Raw genomic sequence first — 25373 nt, 5'->3', positions numbered from 1 at the left:
CCGTCACACGTCATATCTCAGACAGCACTGACCTGATTTTGACGACCTTTGGGTGAATGATGTCTTGCCATAGAAATCCGGCATTTACACAATTACACTTATTTGGCCCAAGAGGGGGGGGGGGGGGGGGGTGTTTACTGTTGCCTTGTAATTTTAGTAGAACCTATGCAAGCCACAGCAAAGTACATGTTGTACTTTCCTTAAAAAAACGACTTTCATTTGGATCTTGTTGACATGCTCAGATTCCCCAACACAGGGGTTGTGTAAGTTCTCAACTTCCCTCGTGCTTAAACTATGTAGAGGTTCATCTCCTACACAGAGTGCACAGAATGACTCACTAGACATGATATCTGTGCAACGTAATGTTATTTTATTTGCAGTGGCTTTAATGAATAACCCCCAATAAATCATCTGGTGTTTGTGTGTAATGCAGGCAGAGCCTGTCCAGACAGTAGTCGAGGAGAGCCGCTCGGAGGGGACCATCGGCGTCGGCCTCTATGTCAAGTACCTGAAGGCAGGCGCCAACATCCTGGTGTTGATAGGAGTTGTATTACTCCAGTTCCTAGCTCAGGTAATGACATCATAACCCCAGTACAACTACATAGTCAAAAGCAGCGCTAGTAGTGTGGAAGAAACTCAATCTGATGACGACTTCATTAAATGATATAGGTCTACTAACATGTTTTTGTGTGCAGGCAGCATATATTCTGCAGGACTGGTGGTTGGCATATTGGTAAGACGTTTTAATTTCACTGTTCATTTTCAGTAATGCAACTGTCATGATACCCTTTTAACATGCCGTGTTGGGACTGGCTCTGTGCTTTACCTCTGTCTCCTCTGTGATTGACAGGGCAGGAGAGCAGGAGAAGCTCAACGTTAACGGCACTGTGACCATCCAAAATGGTGTCAACGTCACTGAACAGCTGAACCTGGATTTCTACCTCGGCATTTACGCAGGTGAGACAGTGGAAACCCTACTCGGGGAGTTGTTTTGATACTCCTAGAATAGTGTCATGCAGGCTCTTTCTTCCTCCATAACCTTTGTGCGTCTGTCTGTGTTACAAAATGTGTGCTTCAGAATGTAACATTCTAAAATGGGAAATCTGTGTTTTCAGGTTTGACTGGAGCAACTCTCATCTTTGGCTTTGCCAGGAGTCTGGTGATGTTCAATGTGCTGGTGAAAGCTGCTCAGTCTCTGCACAACCGCATGTTCAACTCTATCCTCCGGACACCTGTACGCTTCTTTGACGTCAACCCAATTGGTGAGCCATAAGCCAATGTGCAAACTGGAACACATAGGGAAAGCAATTTTCTGTTGCCACAGTTTCTGTGTTGAGAGACGCTACATTGTTTGCTTAAGGTCAAACATGAATATATCTGTAGACAAAGAAAGAAGTCTTTAAATTCCTGGTCTTGTCTTCTGTTGTACCCCAGGAAGAGTCCTCAACCGCTTCTCTAAGGACATCGGCCAACTGGACGCGGCCTTACCTTGGACCTTTGTGGACTTCATTCAGGTGAGCCACGACACATTTTGGCCCTGCATCTTCACAAGGTATTTACTATTCGATCACCAGTTAACCTGTTCCCTCTCCTCTGGTTATGTCTTTGGGCCTGTTTTCCTGAGTAGATATTCCTGCAGATCATTGGTGTGGTCGCTGTAGCGGCCTCCGTCATCCCCTGGATCCTCATCCCATTGGTTCCTCTTGTCATCGTCTTTCTGTTCCTGAGACGCTACTTCCTGCAGACGTCACGAGATGTCAAGCGCCTGGAATCCACCAGTGAGTGCCAATGGCCTTTTTTGCTTAATAGTGTGTGTGCACATGGACAGTAATCAGTAACCGTGTGTCTCTATGCAGCTCGGAGTCCAGTCTTTTCCCACCTGTCCTCGTCCCTCCAAGGTCTGTGGACGATTCGAGCCTTCAGAGCTGAGGAGCGATTCCAAAATACCTTTGACGCTTATCAGGATCTGCACTCAGGTGATTGTCCTTTCAATGCTACCTTACTTCCGTTTTGTTTGTCTCCAATGGGTCTAAGTACATTGATGGAGAATGATATTTAATAACATGTATACATTCTACCCAGTCTCCGCTCTGTGCGGTCCGTTCTATAGGAATATAACTGAATCCGTGTCTCTCAGAATCCTGGTTCCTGTTCCTGGTCACCTCTCGCTGGTTCGCCGTCCGCCTGGATGGCATGTGCGCCGTTTTCGTCACCATCACCGCCTTCGGCTGCCTTCTGCTCCGAGACCGTAAGGGACAACGGCACACAGAGCCAACACAATTACAGAGTACAGTTGTGGCCAAAAGTTTTGAGAATGAGACAAATATTAATTTCCACAAAGTTTGCTGCTTCAGTGTCTTTAGATATTTTTGTCAGATGTTACTATGGAATACTGAAGTAAAATTACAAGCATTTCATAAGTGTCAAATGCTTTTATTGACAATTACATAAAGTTGATGCAAAGAGTCAATATTTGCAGTGTTGACCCTTCTTTTTCAAGACCTCTGCAATCCACCCTGGCATGCTGTCAATTAACTTCTGGGCCACATCCTGACTGATGCTTGGAGTTTGTCAGAATTTGTGGGTTTTTGTTTGTCCACCCACCTTGAGGATTGACACCAAGTTCTCAATGGGATTAAGGTCTGGGGAGATTCCTGGCCACGGACCCAAAATATCAATGTTTTTTTCCCCGAGCCACTTAGTTATCACTTTTGCCTTATGGCAAGGAGCTCCATCATGCTGGAAAAGGCATTGTTCGTCACCAAACTGTTCCTGGATGGTTGGGAGAAGTTGCTCTCGGAGGATGTGTTGGTACCATTCTTTATTCATGGCTGTGTTCTTAGGCAAAATTGTGAGTGAGCCCACTGCCTTGGCTGAGAAGCAACCCCACACATGAATGGTCTCAGGATGCTTTACTGTTGGCATGACACAGGACTGATGGTTGCGCTCACCTTGTCTTCTCCGGACAAGCTTTTTCCCGGATGCCCCAAACAATCGGAAAGGGGATTCATTAGAGAAAATGACTTGACCCCAGGCCGGCAGTCCAATCCCTGTATCTTTTGCAGAATATCAGTCTGTCCCTGATGTTTTTCCTGGAGAGAAGAGGCTTCTTTGCTGCCCTTCTTGACACCAGGCCATCTTCCAAAAGTCTTTGCCTCACTGTGCGTGCAGATGCACTCACACCTGCCTGCTGCCACTCCTGAGCAAGCTCTGTACTGGTGGTGCCCCGATCCCGCAGCTGAATCAACTTTAGGAGACGGCCCTTGCGCTAGCTGGACTTTCTTGGGTGCCCTGAAGCCTTCTGCATAACAATTTAACCTCTCTCCTTGAAGATCTTGATGATCTGATAAATGGTTGATTTCAGTGCAATCTTACTGGCAGCAATATCCTTGCCTGTGAAGCCCTTTTTGTGCAAAGCAATGATGACTGCACACGTTTCCTTGCAGGTAACCATGGTTGACAGAGGAAGAACAATGATTCCAAGCACCACCCTCCTTTTGAAGCTTCCAGGCTGTTATTCGAACTCGATCAGCATGACCAAGTGATCTCCAGCCTTGTCCTCGTCAACACTCACACCTGTGTTAATGAGAGAATCACTGACATGTCAGCTGGTCCTTTTGTGGCAGGGCTGAAATGCAGCTGAATTTTTTGGGGGGGATTCAGTTCATTTGCATGGCAAAGAGGGGACTTTGCAATTCATTTCAATTCATCTGATCACTCTTCATAACATTCTGGAGTATATGCAAATTTCCATCATACAAACTGAGACAGAAGACTTTGTGAAAATGTATATTTGTCATTCTCAAAACTTTTGGCCAAGACTGTATACTTGGGCTGAAGGAGGTTATGAAAACTGCAGCTTGTTGCCAGACCAGCCCTAGAATAGCAATGATTGATTGAGCATTGGGTCTAACCAGTGTCCTGTTTGTTTCTCCTCTGGCCTTGTTAGAGGTGGAGGCTGGATCTGTAGGCCTGGCGTTGTCCTACGCTGTGACTCTCATGGGGATGTTCCAGTGGGGGGTACGGCAGAGTGCTGAGGTGGAGAACATGGTGAGACAACCAGATATGTAGAGGAACACCTGTTTTTACAATCAACCCCTTCAGAGATGCTATATGCTTTACAAACCCACCAGACAACTTAGTCTGGAAGTATGTTGATTGAAATGTGTAACCCACTTCTCAGACCTATTAGTGGCCTCTCTGAAACTGCCTCCTGGTCTATTTGGCCTTTCATCTTGTTCATGCTGGTTTTCATGCCAGTGTTGTCTTTGGCTATGCCGGATTAAGTGAGATGACATGCTATTCTATAAAATCCTTTCTCTGTAATTAATATTACCTGATTGAGCTAATCATGTAAATGTAATTAACTAGAAAGTCAGGGCACCACAAAATAATATTTATAGAGCAGTTATCTTCCGAATAAACTCTTAAAGACCTAGTAATATTTTACATTCAATAGCAGTCAATATTAATCGTCACCTTATTTCAGTCTCATCTGAAAGTTGTAAATTCTTGGTTAGCTTCACGAACCCTGGCTAACAAGTTGAATCAGCAATACAAAATTGGGTTAATTGATTTATTTACTAAATACCTAACTAATCACACAGAATTACAGATACACAGGATGAATCATACCTTGATTACAAATTATATCATAAAGGAAAACGTCCCTGGCGGATGGAACAGATATGACAGCTGGTTACACAAAGAAAAGGGAGATTGGGTTTGAGTGAAAGAGCGGGAAGACTTGAGGAACAAAGGGAGAAGCCATGCTATTGTAAATACAGTATCTTATGCATTCTAAATTACCACCCATTTGGAAAAGGAAAATGCAGTAAATATTTACTCTGAGCTTAGGAAGGTCGTGTTGCCCAACAGAGTCCTTTGTCCTTTGAAGAATGTCTCTGCTGGTAAATTGGATATGTTGTAGTAATGTCGTTGTGTGGTAGACGGGATACTCTGTCTGTTCTTTCCTAGCCCACGTTTGCAGCTGCTGTTGCTAACTCAACTGCTAGGAGGTATCACTTCTGTAGTGAATAAGAGTTCAAAGTTCATACCATTCGCAACCAAAGCTCACGCTGAGGTTGGCTTCGTTCTGTAGTTATTATCTGAACCATTCTGACATCGGCTCGTCATCCTAATGTACCCGGAAAAGCTGACATGTTAGTTCTTTTAACATATGGACCGTCGTCCTCACATCCTCGGAACAGGAGGTTACATTTTCGTCAAGGCTTTATGTAGTGGAGAGAGAAGGGTGTGGTTTTATAACCCATGTCTCTTCACAGGGGCGGGCCACTGTTGAGCAGAGCCCTAACCTTATGAAAACCCAAATCTCTCATTTGGAAGCTAAAATTACATTTGATCTTTTCACCAATAATTTTATATTCAAACATTTAAATTGCACAACAGTTCAAATCAAATCAAATTTTATTTGTCACATACAGATGTTAATGCGAGTGTAGCGAAATGCTTGTGCTTCTAGTTCCGACAATGCAGTAATAACCAACAAGTAATCTAACTAACAATTCCAAAACTACTGTCTTATACACACAAGTGTAAAGGGATAAAGAATATGTACATAAAGATATATGAATGAGTGATGGTACAGAGCGGCATAGGCAAGATACAGTAGATGGTATTGAGTACAGTATATACATATGAGATGAGTATGTAAACAAAGTGGCATAGTTAAAGTGGCTAGTGATACATGTGTATTACATAAAGATGCAGTAGATGATAAGAGTACAGTATATACATATACATATGAGATGAATAATGTAGGGTATGTAAACATTATATTAGGTAGCATTGTTTAAAGTGGCTCGTGATATATTTTACATTTCCCATCCATTCCCATTATTAAAGTGGCTGGAGTTGAGTCAGTGTGTTGGCAGCAGCCACTCAATGTTAGTGGTGGCTGTTTTTCAGTCTCTCGGCCCCAGCTTTGATGCACCTGTACTGACCTCGCCTTCTGGATGATAGCGGGGTGAACAGGCAGTGGCTCGGGTGGTTGTTGTCCTTGATGATCTTTATGGCCTTCCTGTAACATCGGGTGGTGTAGGTGTCCTGGAGGGCAGGTAGTTTGCCCCCGGTGATGCATTGTGCAGACCTCACTACCCTCTGGAGAGCCTTACGGTTGTGGGCGGAGCAGTTGCCGTACCAGGCGGTGATACAGCCCGCCAGGATGCTCTCGATTGTGCATCTGTAGAAGTTTGAGTGCTTTCGGTGACAAGCCGAATTTCTTCAGCCTCCTGAGGTTGAAGAGGCGCTGCTGCGCCTTCTTCACGATGCTTTCTGTGTGGGTGGACCAATTCAGTTTGTCTGTGATGTGTATGCCGAGGAACTTAAAACTTGCTACCCTCTCCACTACTGTTCCATCGATGTGGATAGGGGGGTGTTCCCTCTGCTGTTTCCTGAAGTCCACAATCATCTCCTTAGTTTTTGTTGACGTTGAGTGTGAGGTTATTTTCCTGACCTCACCTCCTCCCTGTAGGCCGTCTCGTCGTTGTTGGTAATCAAGCCTACCACTGTTGTGTCGTCCGCAAACTTGATGATTGAGTTGGAGGCGTGCGTGGCCACGCAGTTGTGGGTGAACAGGGAGTACAGGAGAGGGCTCAGAACGCACCCTTGTGGGGCCCCAGTGTTGAGGATCAGCGGGGTGGAGATGTTGTTACCTACCCTCACCATGTGAATCTGATAACTCTGTGTATACTTTCCACTGTAGAGTTTGTCATCCTATCATTGATGAGAATGTCTCAGATGACATCGTATTCATTAAGTACCAACCCATATGTCATCCTATCATTGATGAGAATGTCTCAGATGACATCGTATTCATTAAGTACCAACCCATATGTTCAACTGGTCGGATTACCAAAATATGGTTCATTTCCCCCCCACCTTCTGATGTTCCCAGAATCTTTGTTAGCCAAGAGATTTTCAAATGTCACACCAGTAGGGTAGAGAAAGGGGGGGGAGAGGTGTATATATGACCGTCATAAACCTACCCCCAGGCCAACGTCATGACACCAGGATGGAATGTTCGTCCATAACATCTTTCAAGAATCCAGCCTGAGGGTTTTCTGAAGCTTCTTAATGCAGCTCTCTATAGTGCTTTTAGTTTCAAGTTTAAATGTACTGCACAAGTACAGTGTGACATGCCTTTTCTTGCCAGCTCTAAACCCAACAATTCAGTACTAAAAAATAACAGAACAAAATCACATGAGAAATAGAAATAAGAACAGCATATGAAGTGAGTAAGCTATATTTGGGGTCAGTCAGTTCCAGTACCATATTTACAATGTGCAGGGATACTGGAGTGATAGGGGTGGGGTAACTAGGCATCAGAATGTATGATAAACAGGAGCAGCAGCTAATATGATTGTGTGTGCAAGAGTCCTGTGAGTGAGCATAGAGACTAAATTAAATACAAGGGTCAACTCTGATAGTTTGTGTAGCCATTTTGTTAGCTATTTAGCAGTCTTATGGCTTGGGGATAGAAGCTGTTCAGGAGCCTGTTGGTGTCGGACTCGATGCACTGGTACCACTTACTGTGCGGAAGCATAGAGGACAGTCTATGGCTTGGGTTGCTGGAATCTGGGCCTTCCTTCCTGGATGGCAGTGACCTCGCCCCCAATGATGTGCAGGGCTGCTTACACACCATGCTAGTACAAAAGCCAGGGCTGTTTGACTGACATGGTTTATTCACCGTCCTCAGATGACGTCAGTGGAGAGGGTGGTGGAGTACACAGAGCTGGAGAGTGAAGCACCCTGGGAAACCCAGAAGCGTCCTCCTCCTGAGTGGCCGAGCCAAGGCCTCATCACCTTTGACCGAGTCAGCTTCTCCTACAGCTCAGACGGACCTGTGGTCCTGAAGGACATGAAGGCCATGTTCAGGCCCAAAGAGAAGGTTGGCATCGTGGGCAGGACGGGTGCGGGGAAAAGCTCCCTGGTATCGGCGCTCTTCCGCCTGGCAGAGCCAGAAGGCAGGATCTACATCGATGGAGTTCTGACCTCCGAGATCGGCCTTCATGACCTACGCCAGAAGATGTCCATCATACCTCAGGTAGCTACTGTTGGTGGGTCTTCTGTGGCTGCTCTGTCCCTTAGTCCTTCTGAATGTAGTAAAGGAAAGGCTTCTAGTTCAGATATGGCTCTGTTAGAGCTTATTACATTTTTCTGTTTGTGGCCCCTCTGTTCTGCAGGACCCAGTGCTTTTCACCGGCACCATGAGGAAGAACCTGGACCCTTTTAGCCAGCACACAGACGAGGACCTGTGGAACGCTCTCCAAGAGGTACTGCTCCTCAGACTCCTATTGATACAGTAATAGGACATACTCTCACGTATTGACATACAGGTTAATGTGTGTTTTTGGTGGCATTGATCAGGCTCTTACTCCAGTAACTGTTTCCTCTCCAGGTCCAGCTGAAGTCTGTAGTGGAGGAGCTGCCCAATAAGATGGAGACGGTTCTGGCCGAGTCGGGCTCCAACTTCAGTGTGGGTCAGAGGCAGCTGGTCTGTCTGGCCCGAGCCATTCTGAGGAAGAACCGCATCCTCATCATAGACGAGGCCACAGCCAACGTGGACCCCAGGTACAGAGCTGCCTCTCTCATACACACGTGTTGCCATGGAGGACCTCTTGTCTGTCCTTTCGAGCTGAGCAGCAGAGGCAGCTGATATGCTGCATTCATAACCAAGCGGAAGGTGGTATTTACCACTTATGACTGGGAAATACCACTTGAAGGCCCCTCCAACTAGTAATTACTAGTGGGGAAACTCATCTATCATCCCTGAGTTTTGACTTTTCTCACATGCTGACTTCCCCTACTAAGAAAATTCTCAATAACATTTGACAGTAAAACCATACTTTAAAAAAATAAATGTACTTATGGTTTTCGAACACTTGTTCACAGGCATGATAGCTGTAATTTTAGTTTGATGTTTGAGTTAATTGATGTCAATTAGCCACTCATCTTTTCTCAATTAGTTGAAAGCATCCAACTGGTAATTACCACCTTCCCACTTGGTTATGAATGCAACGTAAGACTGGGAGGCATCTAGTAGTAGAGGAAAGTGTGTGTGTGTTTCTTCCTCCCAGCTGAGTGTGTCCTCCCTGTCTGTGTCCTGTCTCTGTAGAACAGACGAGTTGATCCAGAAGACGATACGAGACAAGTTCAGGGAGTGCACCGTGCTCACCATCGCCCACCGCCTCAACACCATCATAGACAGCGACCGCATTCTGGTGAGAGCTCTCCAGTTACCCAGTTGGGTGATCATTGTGTATCTGTCTACTCTAGAGTATTATTTTATATATATACACTATTCAAAAGTTTGGGGTCACTTAAAAATGTCCTTGTTTTTAAAATAACATCATTGTTAATGTTGTAGTGGTCGGCCGATTATGATTTGTCAACGCCGATACTGATTATTGGAGGACCAAAAAAGGCGATGCCGACTTTTTTTTTTTTTTTTGTAATAATGACAATTACAACAATACTGAATGAACACTTATTTTAACTTAATATAAAACATCAATAAATCAATTTAGCCTCAAATAAATAATGCAAAAACAAAGTGTTGGAGAAGTAATATGTGCCATGTAAAACAGCTACCGTTTAAGTTCCTTGCTCAGAACATGAGAACATGTGAAAGTTGGTGGTTCCTTTTAACATGAGACTTTATATTCCAAGGTAAGAGGTTTTTAGGTTGTAGTTAATATAGTATTTATAGGACTATTTCTCTATACCATTTGTATTTCATATACCTTTGACTATTGGATGTTCTTATAGTCATTTACAACCGTAACAATGTATTTCTGATTAATTTGATCGACCAAAAAAATTTGCTTTTCTTTCAAGAACATTTCTAAGTGACCCCAAACGTGTGTCCAAGGGCTTGTCGGGTCCTTTTTGTATCCCTAATGATAGACCATAGATTACTTACTATAACTTCATTCTGTTCCCAGGTTCTAGACGCGGGTCAGATCCACGAATACGACGAGCCCTACACCCTACTTCAGAACCACGACGGTATCTTCTTTAAGATGGTCCAGCAGACAGGCAGGCAGGAGGCTGTTTCCCTCCTGCAGTCAGCTAAACAGGTAAGTAGCACACTGACTCAACAGAGCATGTCCACTTCACTCTCCCACTCTGTTCTCTGGCAGTGAAATAGCTTACTGCTCAAAGTGACATGCTACCACACAGATGTGTGGGAGTAGTGTTCTTGTGCATACCTCTGGCTTTTCGGGTTGGCGTACACTAACACTGGTTGTCTCATCTTGATTCAGGCATACAACAGCCGGAGTCGTCCCAGTACGAGCAACGGAGGGGTCGGAGTGGACGGCAACTTGGTCATCTTTGAGACGGCCCTGTAACAGCCTGGAGGCTTTGGCTATTGTTTAAAGCCTGGAGTACTGCTCCTCAGAGTTGGCTGGCACTGCAGTCCCATGGCATTCTCCAGTCTAGAGATCAACAGTGCCTTATCACCCTGCAAAAACTCCATGTCGGAAACTCCATTTGGACAGGAAGCTGCAAAGAGGTGGAACGGTTTGGTCCAGTGTGTCATAGGCGGAGTTGAGTCAAATCCACTTATGCAGTTGTAGGGATTTTTCCCCAAGCTAAGAAAGTTGGGATGGGGTACGTGGTGGGGAAACACTAAATGTTAACCATCCCTTATTTATTTCGCTTTTTTATTTATCAAACAAACATGCAGTAACCAATCGATTTTAAAGGAATAACCATCGAGACCCATGACAATTGATTGTATAATCGTGACTTGACTGGTAAATATTTTTGCCAGACTTGTGTCCACAATTTACAATGGCCAAAATTTGAGAACTCTTTCCTTAGATTCATTTACGTGGCCTATTGTCTGGTTATATAAACTATGTAATGTAGTTTAGTGCCTTCATTTTTTTGCAGCAGTTTTAGATTAATCATCTTTGTATAATTCATATTTATTAAAAATGTAATGTGTATTCCATGTAAAAACAGAAGTTATTTAGCTATACCAAATCAATCTCATGTAAAATGTAACACTTTGTACACCAGTGATTTGTCTATTCTTTTACAACTTATTTGCATCAGCAGCTCCAAATGCAGTATTTACTGTAGTCACTGCATCAAATAGGGCTTGCGAATGTCTTCTGAAACTCAATACTCGGGTAGTTTGATTATGAATCCCACTAAATATTTAGTCAAAGGGCAATTTCTCAGGCAAAAATTGTGCTGATAATGTCTGGGAGTGGCCTGAGTGAAGGGGGGGAACTGACAATTGGCTTATTGGCAGAGGTTTGGAATGCTCTTAGTGGTCTAACTAATTTACCGCATGGTGATGTCACCATGGAAGGCCAAAACTCTCCCAAAATTGCCTGAAATTTCAGCCTGTGTTTTCAAACAGCTCTTACGTTACAAGGGCTTCATAATTTCAGTATTACTCCAACCTCAGTCTGGAAACGTTTTATAAAACAGGAAAATCACATGACTGCACTGGGTTAAGAAATGGTTAGTCACGTAGATTAGAACTGTGATTAGTGAGGAATATTGAAAAACAAGTATTCGAACTGGCAACCTAACCTAGGAAAGTCACGTTTGACTGCACTGGGACTTGAAATGGCATATACAGGAGCTTTTCTCGCTTGTAAATCGATAGAATTGACTGTGCCTGTTTATATTCAGCATTGATCCTCAGATCTTGTCGGATGAGTTTACTTCAATGAATATCACTCACATTTCTAATTGATTCAATCTGTAGTGCAGAAAATCCCCCCACCATTATAGCATGATTGAAATGCAAAGGTTATTTCTGATTAAGCTGCTGTGGCGTTTACCTTATACAGTCTACGCGAACATTGCCTTTCAATCTCATTTGCGCTATAGCGTGGGACTTCCGCCATACAGACTGAATAAAGCCCCTAATCAACATTTATACAATTTGTAAAATCATCTCGTTGACGTGGTGAAAACCACATTTATAAATCCTGTGACTTTCCTTATTAGATGTTGAGGGCAGAAACAAAGGTGATTGTGTAAATTCAGGAATAGGGGTTGGGGTAAGGTTAGAAAACAAACCACACTGCAATTCGAAACCTCTGGCAGCAACAAGATTAGAACCTGTGACCTTCTGGTCCCTATCCCTGTACCTACAGTTGGAAGTTTACATACACCTTAGCCAAATACATTTAAACTCAGTTTTCACAATTCCTGACATTTAATCCTAGTAAAAATTCCCTGTCTTAGGTCAGTTAGGATCACCACTTTATTTTAAGAATGTGAAATGTCAGAATAATATAATTATTTACTTCAGGGTTTATTTATTTTTTCATCACATTCACAATTGGGTCAGAAGTTTACAAACCAAATATACTCAATTAGTAACATTGTCTTAAAATGGTTTAACTTGGGTCAAACATTTCAGGTAGCCTTACACAAAGCTTCCCACAATAAGTTGGGTGAATTTTGGCCCATTCCTCCTGACAGCTGGTGTAACTGAGTCAGGTTTGTAGGCCTCCTTGCTCGCACATGCTTTTTCAGATCTGCCCACAGATTTATAGGATTGAGGTCGGGGCTTTGTAAAGGCCACTCCAATACCTTGACTTTGTTGTCCTTAAGCCATTTTGCCACAGCTTTGGAAGTATGCTTGGGGTCATTGTCCATTTGGAAGACCCATTTGCGACCAAGCTTTAACTTCATGACTGTCTTGAGATGTTGCTTCAATATCAACATAATTTTCCTCCTCGTAATGCCATCTATTTTGTGAAGTGCACCAGTCCCTCCTGCAGCAAAGCACCCCCACAACATGATGCTGCCACCCCCGTGCTTCATGGTTGGGATGGTGTTCTTCGGCTTGCAAGCATCTCCCTTTTCCTCCAAACATAACGATGGTCATTATGGCCAAACAGTTCTATTTTTGTTTCATCAGACCAGAGGACATTTCTCCAAAAAGTACGATCTTTGTCCCATGTGCAGTTTCAAACTGTAGTCTGAATTTTTTATGGCAGTTTTAGAGCAGTGGCTTCTTCCTTGCTGAGCAGCCTTTCAGGTTATGTGGATATAGATACCTTTGTACCCGTTTCCTCCAGCATCTTCACAAGGTCCTTTTGCTTTTGTTCTGGGATTGATTTGCACTTCTCGCACCAAAGTACGTTCATCTCTAGGAGACAGAACGCGTCTCCTTCCTGAGCGGTATGACGGATGCATGGTCCCATGGTGTTTGTACAGATGAACGTGGCACCTTCAGGCATATGGAAATTGATCCCAAGGATGAACAAGACTTGTGGAGGTCTGCAAAAAAAGAAATCTGAGGTCTTGGCTGATTTCTTTTAATTTTCCCATGATGTCAAGCAAAGAGGCACTGAGTTTGAAGGTAGGCCTTGAAATACATCCACAGGTACACCTCCAATTTACTCATGATGTCAATTAGCCTATCAAAGCTTCTAAAGCCATGACATTTTCTGGAACTTTCCATGCTGTTTATTAAAGGCACAGTCAACTTGGTGGATGTAAACTTCTGGCACACTGGAATTGTGATAGTGTATTATAAGTGAAATAATCTAAGCAATTGTTGGAAAAATTACTTGTCTTGCACAAAGTAGATGTCCTAACCGACTTGCCAAAACTATAGTTTGTTCACAAATGTATTGAGTGGTTGAAAAACGAGTTTTAATGACCCCAACCTAAGTGTATGCAAACGTCCGACTTCAACTGTATTTCACGGTGCCATCGGGGGGAGGCCACCACACTGGTTTCACATTTAAACCTCTTCAGTCCCTTAGTCACGTAGATTAGAAATGTGAGGAATGTTGGGTAAGGTTGAAAGGTACATGCCGGATTCGAATAGTTGAATGTGCTGACATCAAAATCACACAAATTATCAATGGAAATCAAATTTTTCAACCCATGGAGGTCTGGATTTGGAGTCACACTCAAAATTAAAGTGGAAAACCACACTACAGGCTGATCCAACTTTGATGTAATGTCCTTAAAACAAGTCAAAATGAGGTTCAGTAGTGTGTGTGGCCTCCACGTGCCTGTATGACCTCCCTACAATGCCTGGGCATGCTCCTGATGAGGTGGCGGATGGTCTCCTGAGGGATCTCCTCCCAGACCTGGACTAAAGCATCCGCCAACTCCTGGACAGTCTGTGGTGCAACGTGGCGTTGGTGGATGGAGCGAGACATGTCCCAGATGTGCTCAATTGGATTCAGGTCTGGGGAACGGGCGGGCCAGTCCATAGCATCAATGCCTTCCTCTTGAAGGAACTGCTGACACACTCCAGCCACATGAGGTCTAGCATTGTCTTGCATTAGGAGGAACCCAGGGCCAACCGCACCAGCATATAGTCTCACAAGGAGTCTGAGGATCTCATCTCGGTACCTAATGGCAGTCAGGCTACCTCTGGCGAACACATGGAGGGCTGTGCGGCCCCCCAAAGAAATGCCACCCCACACCATGACTGACCCACCGCCAAACCGGTCATGCTGGAAGATGTTGCAGGCAGGAGAACGTTCTCCACGGCATCTCCAGACTCTGTCACGTCTGTCACATGTGCTCAGTGTGAACCTGCTTTAATCTGTGAAGAGCACAGGGCGCCAGTGGCGAATTTGCCAATCTTGGTGTTCTCTGGCAAATGCCAAACGTCCTGCACGGTGTTGGGCTGTAAGCACAACCCCCAACTGTGGACGTCGGACCCTCATTCCACCCTCATGGAGTCTGTTTCTGACCGTTTGAGCAGACACATGCACATTTGTGGCCTGCTGAGGTCATTTTGCAGGGCTCTGGCAGTGTTCCTCCTGCTCCTCCTTGCACAAAGGCGGAGGTAGTGGTCCTGCTGCTGGGTTGTTGCCCTCCTACGGCCTCCTCCACGTCTCCTGATGTACTGGCCTGTCTCCTGGTAGACATGCTCTGGACACTACGCTGACAGACACAGCAAACCTTCTTGCCACAGCTCGCATTGATGTCCCATCCTGGATGAGCTGCACTACCTGAGCCACTTGTGTGGGTTGTAGACTCCGTCTCATGCTACCACTAGAGTGAAAGCACCACCAACATTCAAAAGTGACCAAAACATCAGCCAGGAAGCATAGGAACATGCTTCAAGAGGGCCACCATTGTTCCTGTTCCCAAGAAAGCTAAGGTAACTGAGCTAAACGACTACCGCCCCGTAGCACTCACATCCGTCATCATGAAGTGCTTTGAGAGACTAGTCAAGGACCATATCACCTCCACCCTACCTGACACCCTTGACCCACTCCAATTTGCTTACCGCCCAAATAGGTCCACAGACGATGCAATCTCAACCACACTGCACACTGCCCTAACCCATCTGGACAAGAGGAATACCTATGTGAGAATGCTGTTCATCGACTACAGCTCAGCATTCAACACCATAGTACCCTCCAAGCTCGTCATCAAGCTCGAGACCCTGGGTCTCGACCCCGCCCTGTGCAACTGGGTACTGGACTTCCTGACGGGCCGCCCCCAGGTGGTGAGGGTAGGCAACAACATCTCCTCCCCGCTGATCCTCAACACTGGGGCCCCACAAGGGTGCGTTCTGAGCCCTCTCCTGTACTCCCTGTTCACCCACGACTGCGTGGCCACGCACGCCTCCAACTCAATCATCAAGTTTGCGGACGACACAACAGTGGTAGGCTTGATTACCAACAACGACGGCCTACAGGGAGGAGGTGAGGGCCCTCGGAGTGTGGTGTCAGGAAAATAACCTCACACTCAACGTCAACAAAACTAAGGAGATGATTGTGGACTTCAGGAAACAGCAGAGGGAACACCCCCCCATCCACATCGATGGAACAGTAGTGGAGAGGGTAGCAAGTTTTAAGTTCCTCGGCATACACATCACAGACAAACTGAATTGGACCACTCACACAGACAGCATCGTGAAGAAGGCGCAGCAGCGCCTCTTCAACCTCAGGAGGCTGAAGAAATTCAGCTTGTCACCAAAAGCACTCACAAACTTCTACAGATGCACAATCGAGAGCATCCTGGCGGGCTGTATCACCGCCTGGTATGGCAACTGCACCGCCCTCAACCGTAAGGCTCTCCAGAGGGTAGTGAGGTCTGCACAACGCATCACCGGGGGCAAACTACCTGCCCTCCAGGACACCTACACCACCCGATGCTACAGGAAGGCCATAAAGATCATCAAGGACATCAACCACCCGAGCCACTGCCTGTTCACCCCGCTGTCATCCAGAAGGCGAGGTCAGTACAGGTGCATCAAAGCTGGGACCGAGAGACTGAAAAACAGCTTCTATCTCAAGGCCATCAGACTGTTAAACAGCCACCACTAACATTGAGTGGCTACTGCCAACACACTGTCAATGCCACTGACTCTACTCCAGCCACTTTAATCATGGGAATTGATGGGAAATGATGTAAATATATCACTAGCCACTTTAAACAATGCTACCTTATATAATGTTACTTACCCTACATTATTCATCTCATATGCATACGTAGATACTGTACTCTATATCATCGACTGCATCCTTATGTAATACATGTATCACTAGCCACTTTAACTATGCCACTTGGTTTACATACTCATCTCATATGTATATACTGTACTCGATATCATCTACTGTATCTTGCCTATGCTGCTCTGTACCATCACTCATTCATATATCCTTATGTACATATTCTTTATCCCCTTACACTGTGTATAAGACAGTTTTTTTTGGAATTGTTAGTTAGATTACTTGTTCGTTATTACTGCATTGTCGGAACTAGAAGCACAAGCATTTCGCTACACTCGCATTAACATCTGCTAACCATGTGTATGTGAAATAAATTTGATTTGATTTGAACTGAGAAGTGGTCTGTGGTCACCACCTGCAGAACCACTCCTTTAATGGGGGTGTCTTGCTAATTGCCTATAATTTCCACCTGTTGTCTATTCCATTTGCACAACAGCATGTGAAATTTATTGTCAATCAGTGTTGCTTCCTAAGTGGACAGTTTGATTTCACAGAAATGTGATTGACTTGGAGTTACATTGTGTTGTTTAAGTGTTCCCTTTTATTTTCTTGAGCAGTGTATAATGCATCCTACCCACATTACACAAAGTTCTCCTTTAGATAGTTACAAGTATTTTCACTGCAAAAGTCAAGTATGCATTTAAATTCTCGATAAACCTGTATATTTGGAAATGTTAATGTGGATAATGAAATACTGTAAGTGTGTTTTGAAGAAGGTAAAGTGAAATTGTGGAAAGAGGCTTACAAAACCATCCTAGGAAAAGATGGTGTCAAATTGAGGAGCATTTTGGTCCCTTTAGTCAATGCTGATCATATTAACAAACAAAGAAAGGCAACTACATGTTTGTTTAAGATGTGACATAAGAGACCAGACTTAAGTTTTTATTAAAATAAAATTTCACAATATTATTGTACAAACTTCTATGTAAGGAAAATCGGTACGGTTGCTATTGGTACATAAGAATGCATTTGGGAAAACTTACATCCACTACGAAAACATTTAAAAACCAATGGACTCAATGTAGTTTTTAAAAATCGAAGGTCTCTCCATACGGCCTCATTAGAGGATACGTTTGTAGTTCAATACATTGATAGGTAGGTATTCCTGCTTTTAAATGATCTAGATCTGCCCTTACAACCATCACTCATGTAAACAATGTGAGACTCTCAAAAATCAAAAATGTCTTTTCATGTGCGTACAATGGTGAAGTGTAATTTTCCGTTGCATTTATAGTATATGAAATACACACGACAATTAGTTCCATTGCCCAGTAAAGTGATTGCAGAGACAGTGCAGCATGTCAGGATAGTGTGCCCTGTGCAGTAAGATAAATCAATAGGAGTAGCAGTAGTTCAAATAGTGAACGATTTTGAGGCACAAAGTATGAAAATGCAATGCTACTTCCATTGTTGTGTATTAAAGATGCAACACACATCAGCAAAGTGTCAATAAGGAAATACAGTTCCGTAAATCTTTCCTGATTTTGCATGCAAACTACTACCATAAAAATGGCATTTCAGTTTTTTTCCTTTTGACCAATCAGCTCTGGAAAAGATCTTATGTGATTGGAAGAAATATAAAATTGGGCATATCTCTTTCTGTTCGTCAAGTCCCAGCACCGTCACACAGCCGTCTCAAAGAAGACCACCACTCCGTTGGCCATTTTTGGACCATGGCTGTTGCCGTTGTTCATATACGCCTGAATGAAAATATTGTGAATTGGTAAAGAAATCAAGTTAGGTTGAGAGAATGTGTGTGCTGGGTTGGGATGCAGTGTCAGTGCTCACCTTTTTGGCTGATTCCAGCAGGGAAGCTGCCTCAGCCTTGCCCGTCTGCTGGACTATCCTGTAGAGGGCACTCTCCTGGTTCTGAAGAAGGACGTACGGCTCGTCAAACTCCTGGATCATACCAGCGCCTAGCACCTGAAGGCAGGGTCAAAAGTCAGTAATTCACCCTGGCTAAACTTGTCTGTAGTGAAATTATATGGGGTTCCCAAACTTTCACTCAGGCCCCCCTTCCAGCATTGTGGAACACCCCGTCTTTCTATGGGCAAGGGCACTGTTCATAAACTGTTCACACCCCTCTTATTTACCGTATTTCCTGCAATTCTTCATTTTGCCATGGGAATCAATAGGCAAAAAAACTTTAGCTGACATGGCCTAGATGATCTGGACATTTATGTATAAATAGCTCTAAGGTCTGCAATGTCTGTCACATCGAGGAAAACTGCTGATTCACTACCCAATTTCGAAATTGCACCTTGTGCATTCTACTATTACAACTTCAAGGATTAAGTTTAAATTCAGACCGTTCCTTAACAATTTTTTGGGGTGGGGGGACCCCCTCGGGCGCTCCCCATAGTTTGGGGACCACTGATCTAGCGCTGTTTACAATAGAGTAACCCTACTTCACTCTTCACTGGCTGAATTACTCAGCACCTTCAGAGAAGTGTATACAGGGTAAACTCATTTCACTAAACAAATATAGGATAAGATCTCGGATCAACCTGAAATGAAAGTGAATAAAAGTACATCTCTCAACCTGCTCAGTCTCGTTTTTTTATCTCATATATACATGACTGATGAGGTGTGTGCGTGTGACAGATATACATCTATTTGATGGGAAGAGCTCTCACCAGAATGCGGTCGCTGTCTATGATGGTGTTGAGGCGGTGGGCGATGGTGAGCACGGTGCACTCCCTGAACTTGTCTCGTATCGTCTTCTGGATCAGCTCGTCTGTTCTACGGACACAGACAGACAAACAGTTAAGGAAAGACACAACCAGGATAAAGAAACACAATCACGCTTTCATTGACTACTAGATGCCTCCCACTCAAAGCACATCAGCTGCCTAAAGGACAGACTGTGTGTGAGAGGCAGCTCTGTACCTGGGGTCCACGTTGGCTGTGGCCTCGTCTATGATGAGGATGCGGTTCTTCCTCAGAACGGCCCGGGCCAGACAGACCAGCTGCCTCTGACCCACACTGAAGTTGGAGCCCGACTCGGCCAGAACCGTCTCCATCTTATTGGGCAGCTCCTCCACTACAGACTTCAGCTGGACCTGGAGAGGAAACAGTTACTGGAGTAAGAGCCTGATCAATGCCACCAAAAACACACATTAACCTGTATGTCAATTCGTGAGAGTATGTCCTATTACTGTATCAATAGGAGTCTGAGGAGCAGTACCTCTTGGAGAGCGTTCCACAGGTCCTCGTCTGTGTGCTGGCTAAAAGGGTCCAGGTTCTTCCTCATGGTGCCGGTGAAAAGCACTGGGTCCTGAAGAACAGAGGGGCCACAAACAGAAAAATGTAATAAGCTCTAACAGAGCCATATCTGAACTAGGAGCCTTCCCTTTACACAATTTAGACGGACTAAGAGACAGAGCAGCCACAGAAGACCCACCGACAGTAGCTACCTGAGGTATGATGGACATCTTCTGGCGCAGGTCATGGAGGCCGATCTCGGAGGTCAGAACTCCGTCAATGTAGATCCTGCCCTCTGGCTCTGCCAGGCGGAAGAGCGCCGATACCAGGGAGCTTTTCCCCGCACCCGTCCTGCCCACGATGCCAACCTTCTCTTTGGGCCTGAACATGGCCTTCATGTCCTTCAGGACCACAGGTCCGTCTGAGCTGTATGAGAAGCTGACTCGGTCAAAGGTGATGAGGCCTTTGCTCGGCCACTCAGGAGGAGGACGCTTCTGGGTTTCCCAGGGTGCTTCACTCTCCAGCTCTGTGTACTCCACCACCCTCTCCACTGACGTCATCTGAGGATGGTAAATAAATAGCCATGTCAATCAAACAAACCTGGTTCTAATCTCATTTACCAGCCTACTCTTTGAGGCTGGGAACGTGGTTAACCTTGGTCTAATGCTAGTATGGCTTCTCAGCACTAAATTATACAACTTTAAAGAACTTAAATTCCACACGCTACATTCTTAAGTGAGCTGTTTCAGCTGAACATTCCTGAATGACATGATGCAACTAAAACCCTTCTGATTCTAATGAATCTTATTTCTACAGGTCACTGGCGCAGATCTTTGGGTTTGATTATTTTCCCTGTGGAAATTCATTCCCAGGTAAAATCTTTCAGATACTGTAAAAGGTCCTGGAGCTGGGGAAGGGACAATACCAGAGTTAGGACTTTTGACGTGATCTTACCATGTTCTCCATCTCCGCACTCTGACGAATGGTCCATTGGAAGTTCCCAAGAAGGGTGACTGCGTAGGACAACACCAAACCCACAGCTCCCGCCTCCAGCCCTGATTTGAACATTTACTCAATTCATTGGCTACACAGCATGTCAACAACTAGACGCCATGGATTACAGGCAACATCCGCATTGATCTAAAGGCTAGAACTGTCCCTTTCAAGGAGCCAGACACTAATCCGTACGCTTATAAGAAATCCCGCAACAACCTCAGTCGAGCCGTCAATACAGCACTAAGATCGAATCCTCTGGCACTGGTCGGATGTGGCAGGGCTTGCAAACGATCACTGATTACAAAGGGAAACCCAGCTGCGAGCTGCCCAGTGATGCAAGCCTACCAGACGATCTAAATGCCTTCAAGGCAAGCAACACTGAATCATGCATGAGAGCACCAGCTGTTCCAGACGACTGATCACACTCTCCGTAGCCGATGTGAGTAAGAACTTTAAACAGGTTAATATTCAGACGGATTACCAGGACGTGTACTCCGAGCATGCGCTGACCAGCTGGCAAGTGTCTTCACTGATATTTTCAAACTTTCCCTGATCTAGTCGGTAATGCCTATATTTCAAGCAGACCACCATAATCCCTGTGCCCAAGAACACCAAGGTACCCTGTCTAAATTACTATGGCCCATAGCACTCGTATCTGTAGCCTTAAATGCTTTAAAAGGCTGCTCATGGCTCACATCAACACCATCATCCCAGACACCCTGGACCCAACTAATTTGCATACCACTCCAACAGATCCACAGATGACGCAATCATTGCACTACACACTACCCTTTCCCACCTGGACAAGAGGAACACTTATGTGAGAATGCTGTTCATTGACTACAGCTCAGGGCTCAACATCATCATAACCTCCAAGCTCATCAATAAGCTAAGGACCCTGGGACTGAACACCTCCCTCTGTAACTGGAACCTGGACTCCTTGACAGGCCGCCCCCAGGTGGTGAGGGTATGCAACAACCCTCAACACAGGGGCCCCTCAGGGGTGCGTGTTTAGTCCCCTCCTGTACTCCGTTCAATCATGACTGTGTGGCCGCACACAACTCCAGCACCATCATTAAGTTGACAACACGATGGCGGTAAGCCTGATCACCGACGATGATGAGACAACCTATTGGGAAGAGGTCAGAAACCTGGCAGTGTGGTGCCAGTACAACAACCTCTCCCTCAACATCGGCAAGACAAAGGACCTGATCATAGACTACAGGAAACGGAAGGCTGAGCACGCCCCCATCGACGAGGCTGCACTGGAGCGGGTCGAGAGCTTGAAGTTCCCTCTGTGTCCACATCATTAAGGATCTATCATGGTCCACACACACCAACACAGTCGTGAAAAGGGCATGACAACGCCTAGTCTCCCTCAAGAGGCTAAAAAGATTTAGCATGGGTCCTCTGATGCGCAAAAGGTTCTACAACTGTACCATTGAGAGCATCTTCACTGACTGCATCACCACTTGGTATGGCAGCTGCTTGGCATCCGACTGCTAGGCGCTACAGAGGGTAGTGCGTAAGGCCCAGTGCCGAGCTCCCTGCCACCCAGAACCTCTATGCCAGGCAGTGTCAGAGGAAGGGCCTAAAAATGGCCAGACTCCAGCCACCCATGTCAAAGACTTCTCCTTATTGCAAGGCAAGCACTACCGATCCACCAAGTCTGGAACCAACAGGCCCCTGAACAGTTTCCACCCAAAGCCATAAGAGTGCTAAGTAACCTCTTATGGATCCCTTCGCACGCCAATCCCTTTAGCGGGATCGATTTGACAACATCCAGTGAAATTGCAGCGTGCCAAATTCAAAAACAGAAATACTCATAAGAATTCATAGAACATACAAGTGTTATACATCAAAATACAGCTTAACTTCTTGTTAATCGAGCCGCAGTGTTAGATTTCAAAAAGGCTTTACGGCGAAAGCAGACCATGCAATTATCTGAGGACAGAGCCCCGCATACCAAACACATGAAAATCATATATGAACCAGGCAGGTGCTACATAAAACTCAGATTTAACGATATAATTCATGCCTTACCTTTGAAGATCTTCTTCTGTTGGCACTCCAAAATGTCCAAGAAACATCACAAATCGTCATTTTGTGCGATAAATTCCTTCTTTATATCCCCAAAATGTCAATTTATTTGGCGCGTTTGATTCAGAAATACACCGGTTCCAACTCGCCCAACATGCCTACGAAGTATCTAATAAGTTATCTGTAAACTTGGTCCAAACATTTCAAACAACTTTCTTAATCCAACCTTCAGTATCCTAAAACGTAAATAATCTATACAATTTAACTTTTTATGGCTGTAGGGGCAGTATTGAGTAGCTTGGATGAAAGGTGCCCATATCAAAACGGCCTGCTCCTCAGTCATAGTTGCTAATATTTGCATATTATTGTTAGTATTGGATAGAAAACACTGAATGATGTCTGTGAGTATAACAGAACTCATTTTGGCAGGCAAAATCCTGAGTTGAAATCAAAACAGGAAGTCAGAAATCTGAGCTTGTATGTATTCACCACAGTCCCCAATGAAATCCCCTTGAGATATGAATGATGTTGCACTGCCTAGGGGTTCCACTAGATGTCAACCTTCAATAGAAATTATAATGAGGCTTCTATGTTGTTGTGGGAGTGAATGAGAGAAGAATATATCAGATGTCCATCAAGCAGCCATTTTGTGATCGCACTTTTTCCTCATGGTAGTCACTTGCGTTCCATGGCTCACGAAGACAAGAAGGAATACTCCGGTTGGAACTTTATTGAAGCTATATGTTCAAATATCCTAATGATTGATTCTGTACTTAGTTTGAAATGTTTCTTCGACCGCAAATCTCACTTTTTGAAGTTTTTGTCCGATATAACGCTGACCAGAATTAGCGTTTGGATATGTATACCAAACGCGCTAACAAAAGAAGGTATTTGGACATAAATAACGGACATTTTCGAACAAAACAAACATTTATTGTGGACCTGGGATTCCTGGAGTGCTTTCTGATGTAGATCATCAAAGGTAAGGGAATATTTATCATGTAATTTCTTGTTTATGTTGACGCCATCTTTGCGGCTGTGGTGTTTTTACTTTTGAGCGCCGTCTCAGATTATTGCATGCATTTCTTTTTCCGTAAGTAAAAAAAAAAATCTAACACAGCGGTTGCATTAAGGAGAGGTATATCTATAATTCTATGTGTATAACTATATTATCATCTACATTTATGATGAGTATTTCTGTTGAATGATGTGGCTATGCAAAATCACTTGATGTTTTTGGAACTAGTGAATCTAACGCTCCAATGTAAACTCAGATTTTAAAATATAAATATGAACTTTATCAACCAAAACATGCATGTATTGTGTCACATGAAGTCCTATGAGTGTCATCTGATGAAGATAATTCAAGGTTAGTGATTCATTTTATTTCTGGTTTTTGTGAATGCTATATTTTGCTGGAAAATGGCTGTGCTTATTGTGGTTTGGTGGAGACCTAACAATCGTTTGTAGTGCTTTTGCTGAAAAGACTATTTGAAATCGGACACTTTGGTGGGATTAACAACGAGAATAGCTTTAAAATGATATACAGTGGGGCAAAAAAGTATTTAGTCAGCCACCAATTGTGCAAGTTCTCCCACTTAAAAAGATGAGGCCTATAATTTATCATAGGTACACTTCAACTATGACAGACAAAATGAGAAGAAAAAAAAAGAATCAAGAAAATCACATTGTAGAATTTTTTATGAATTTATTTGCAAATTATGGTGGAATATAAGTATTTGGTCACCTACAAACAAGCAAGATTTCTGGCTCTCACAGACCTGTAACTTCTTCTTTAAGAGGCTCCTCTGTCCTCCACTCGTTACCTGTATTAATGGCACCTGTTTGAACTTGTTATCAGTATAAATGACACCTGTCCACAACCTCAAACAGTCACACTTCAAACTCCACTATGGCCAAGACCAAAGAGCTGTCAAAGGACACCAGAAACAAAATTGTAGACCTGCACCAGGCTGGGAAGACTGAATCTACAATGGGTAAGCAGCTTGGTTTGAAGAAATCAACTGTGGGAGAAATTATTAGGAAATGGAAGACATACAAGACCACTGATAATCTCCCTCGATCTGGGGCTCCACGCAAGATCTCACCCCGTGAGGTCAAAATGATAAGAACGGTGAGCAAAAATCCCAGAACCACACGGGGGGACCTAGTGAATGACCTGCAGAGAGCTGGGACCAAAGTAACAAAGCCTACCATCAGTAACACACTACGCCGCAAGGGACTCAAATCCTGCAGTGCCAGACGTGTCCCCCTGCTTAAGCCAGTACATGTCCAGACCCGTCTGAAGTTTGCTAGAGAGCATTTGGATGATCCAGAAGAAGATTGGGAGAATGTCATATGGTCAGATGAAACCAAAATAGAACTTTTTGGTAAAAACTCAACTTGTCGTGTTTGGAGGACAAAGAATGCTGAGTTGCATCCAAAGAACACCATACCTACTGTGAAGCATGAGGGTGGAAACATGTTTTGGGGCTGTTTTTCTGCAAAGGGACCAGGACGACTGATCCGTGTAAAGGAAAGAATGAATGGGGCCATGTATCGTGAGATTTTGAGTGAAAACCTCCTTCCATCAGCAAGGGCATTGAAGATGAAAAGTGGCTGGGTCTTTCAGCATGACAA

The 25373-nt window shown here is 44.3% G+C and overlaps 2 protein-coding genes across 2 annotated transcripts in view; one reads left to right on the top strand and one right to left on the bottom strand.

Moving 5' to 3' along the window:
• Positions 1-11043, top strand: part of LOC109890582 (multidrug resistance-associated protein 4-like) — a 28521-nt gene extending 17478 nt beyond the window's left edge. Inside the window, exons 16-30 of the mRNA XM_031824315.1 lie at positions 434-571; positions 696-733; positions 851-957; positions 1116-1262; positions 1435-1514; positions 1628-1778; positions 1857-1976; positions 2138-2248; positions 3950-4050; positions 7718-8065; positions 8205-8294; positions 8420-8592; positions 9137-9242; positions 9966-10100; positions 10287-11043. Coding sequence (XP_031680175.1) covers positions 434-571; positions 696-733; positions 851-957; positions 1116-1262; positions 1435-1514; positions 1628-1778; positions 1857-1976; positions 2138-2248; positions 3950-4050; positions 7718-8065; positions 8205-8294; positions 8420-8592; positions 9137-9242; positions 9966-10100; positions 10287-10373 — 1932 coding nt within the window. The 3' untranslated portion in view covers positions 10374-11043. The remainder of the gene's footprint in view (positions 1-433; positions 572-695; positions 734-850; positions 958-1115; positions 1263-1434; positions 1515-1627; positions 1779-1856; positions 1977-2137; positions 2249-3949; positions 4051-7717; positions 8066-8204; positions 8295-8419; positions 8593-9136; positions 9243-9965; positions 10101-10286) is intronic.
• A 5982-nt stretch (positions 11044-17025) lies between these two features.
• LOC109890581 (multidrug resistance-associated protein 4-like) overlaps positions 17026-25373 on the bottom strand; it is a 41739-nt gene continuing 33391 nt past the window's right edge. The window contains exons 23-29 of the mRNA XM_031824314.1: positions 20652-20752; positions 19910-20257; positions 19681-19770; positions 19383-19555; positions 19130-19235; positions 18282-18416; positions 17026-18193 (exon numbers count right to left, since the gene is read on the bottom strand). Of these exons, the coding sequence (XP_031680174.1) occupies positions 18116-18193; positions 18282-18416; positions 19130-19235; positions 19383-19555; positions 19681-19770; positions 19910-20257; positions 20652-20752 (1031 nt within the window). The 3' untranslated portion in view covers positions 17026-18115. The remainder of the gene's footprint in view (positions 18194-18281; positions 18417-19129; positions 19236-19382; positions 19556-19680; positions 19771-19909; positions 20258-20651; positions 20753-25373) is intronic.

This window comes from Oncorhynchus kisutch, linkage group LG5, assembly GCF_002021735.2.
Source record: "Oncorhynchus kisutch isolate 150728-3 linkage group LG5, Okis_V2, whole genome shotgun sequence".
Classification (NCBI taxonomy): Eukaryota; Metazoa; Chordata; class Actinopteri; order Salmoniformes; family Salmonidae; genus Oncorhynchus; species Oncorhynchus kisutch.
Note: the sequence above shows the minus strand (reverse complement) of the source record. Positions and strands in the feature narration are given on the sequence as shown.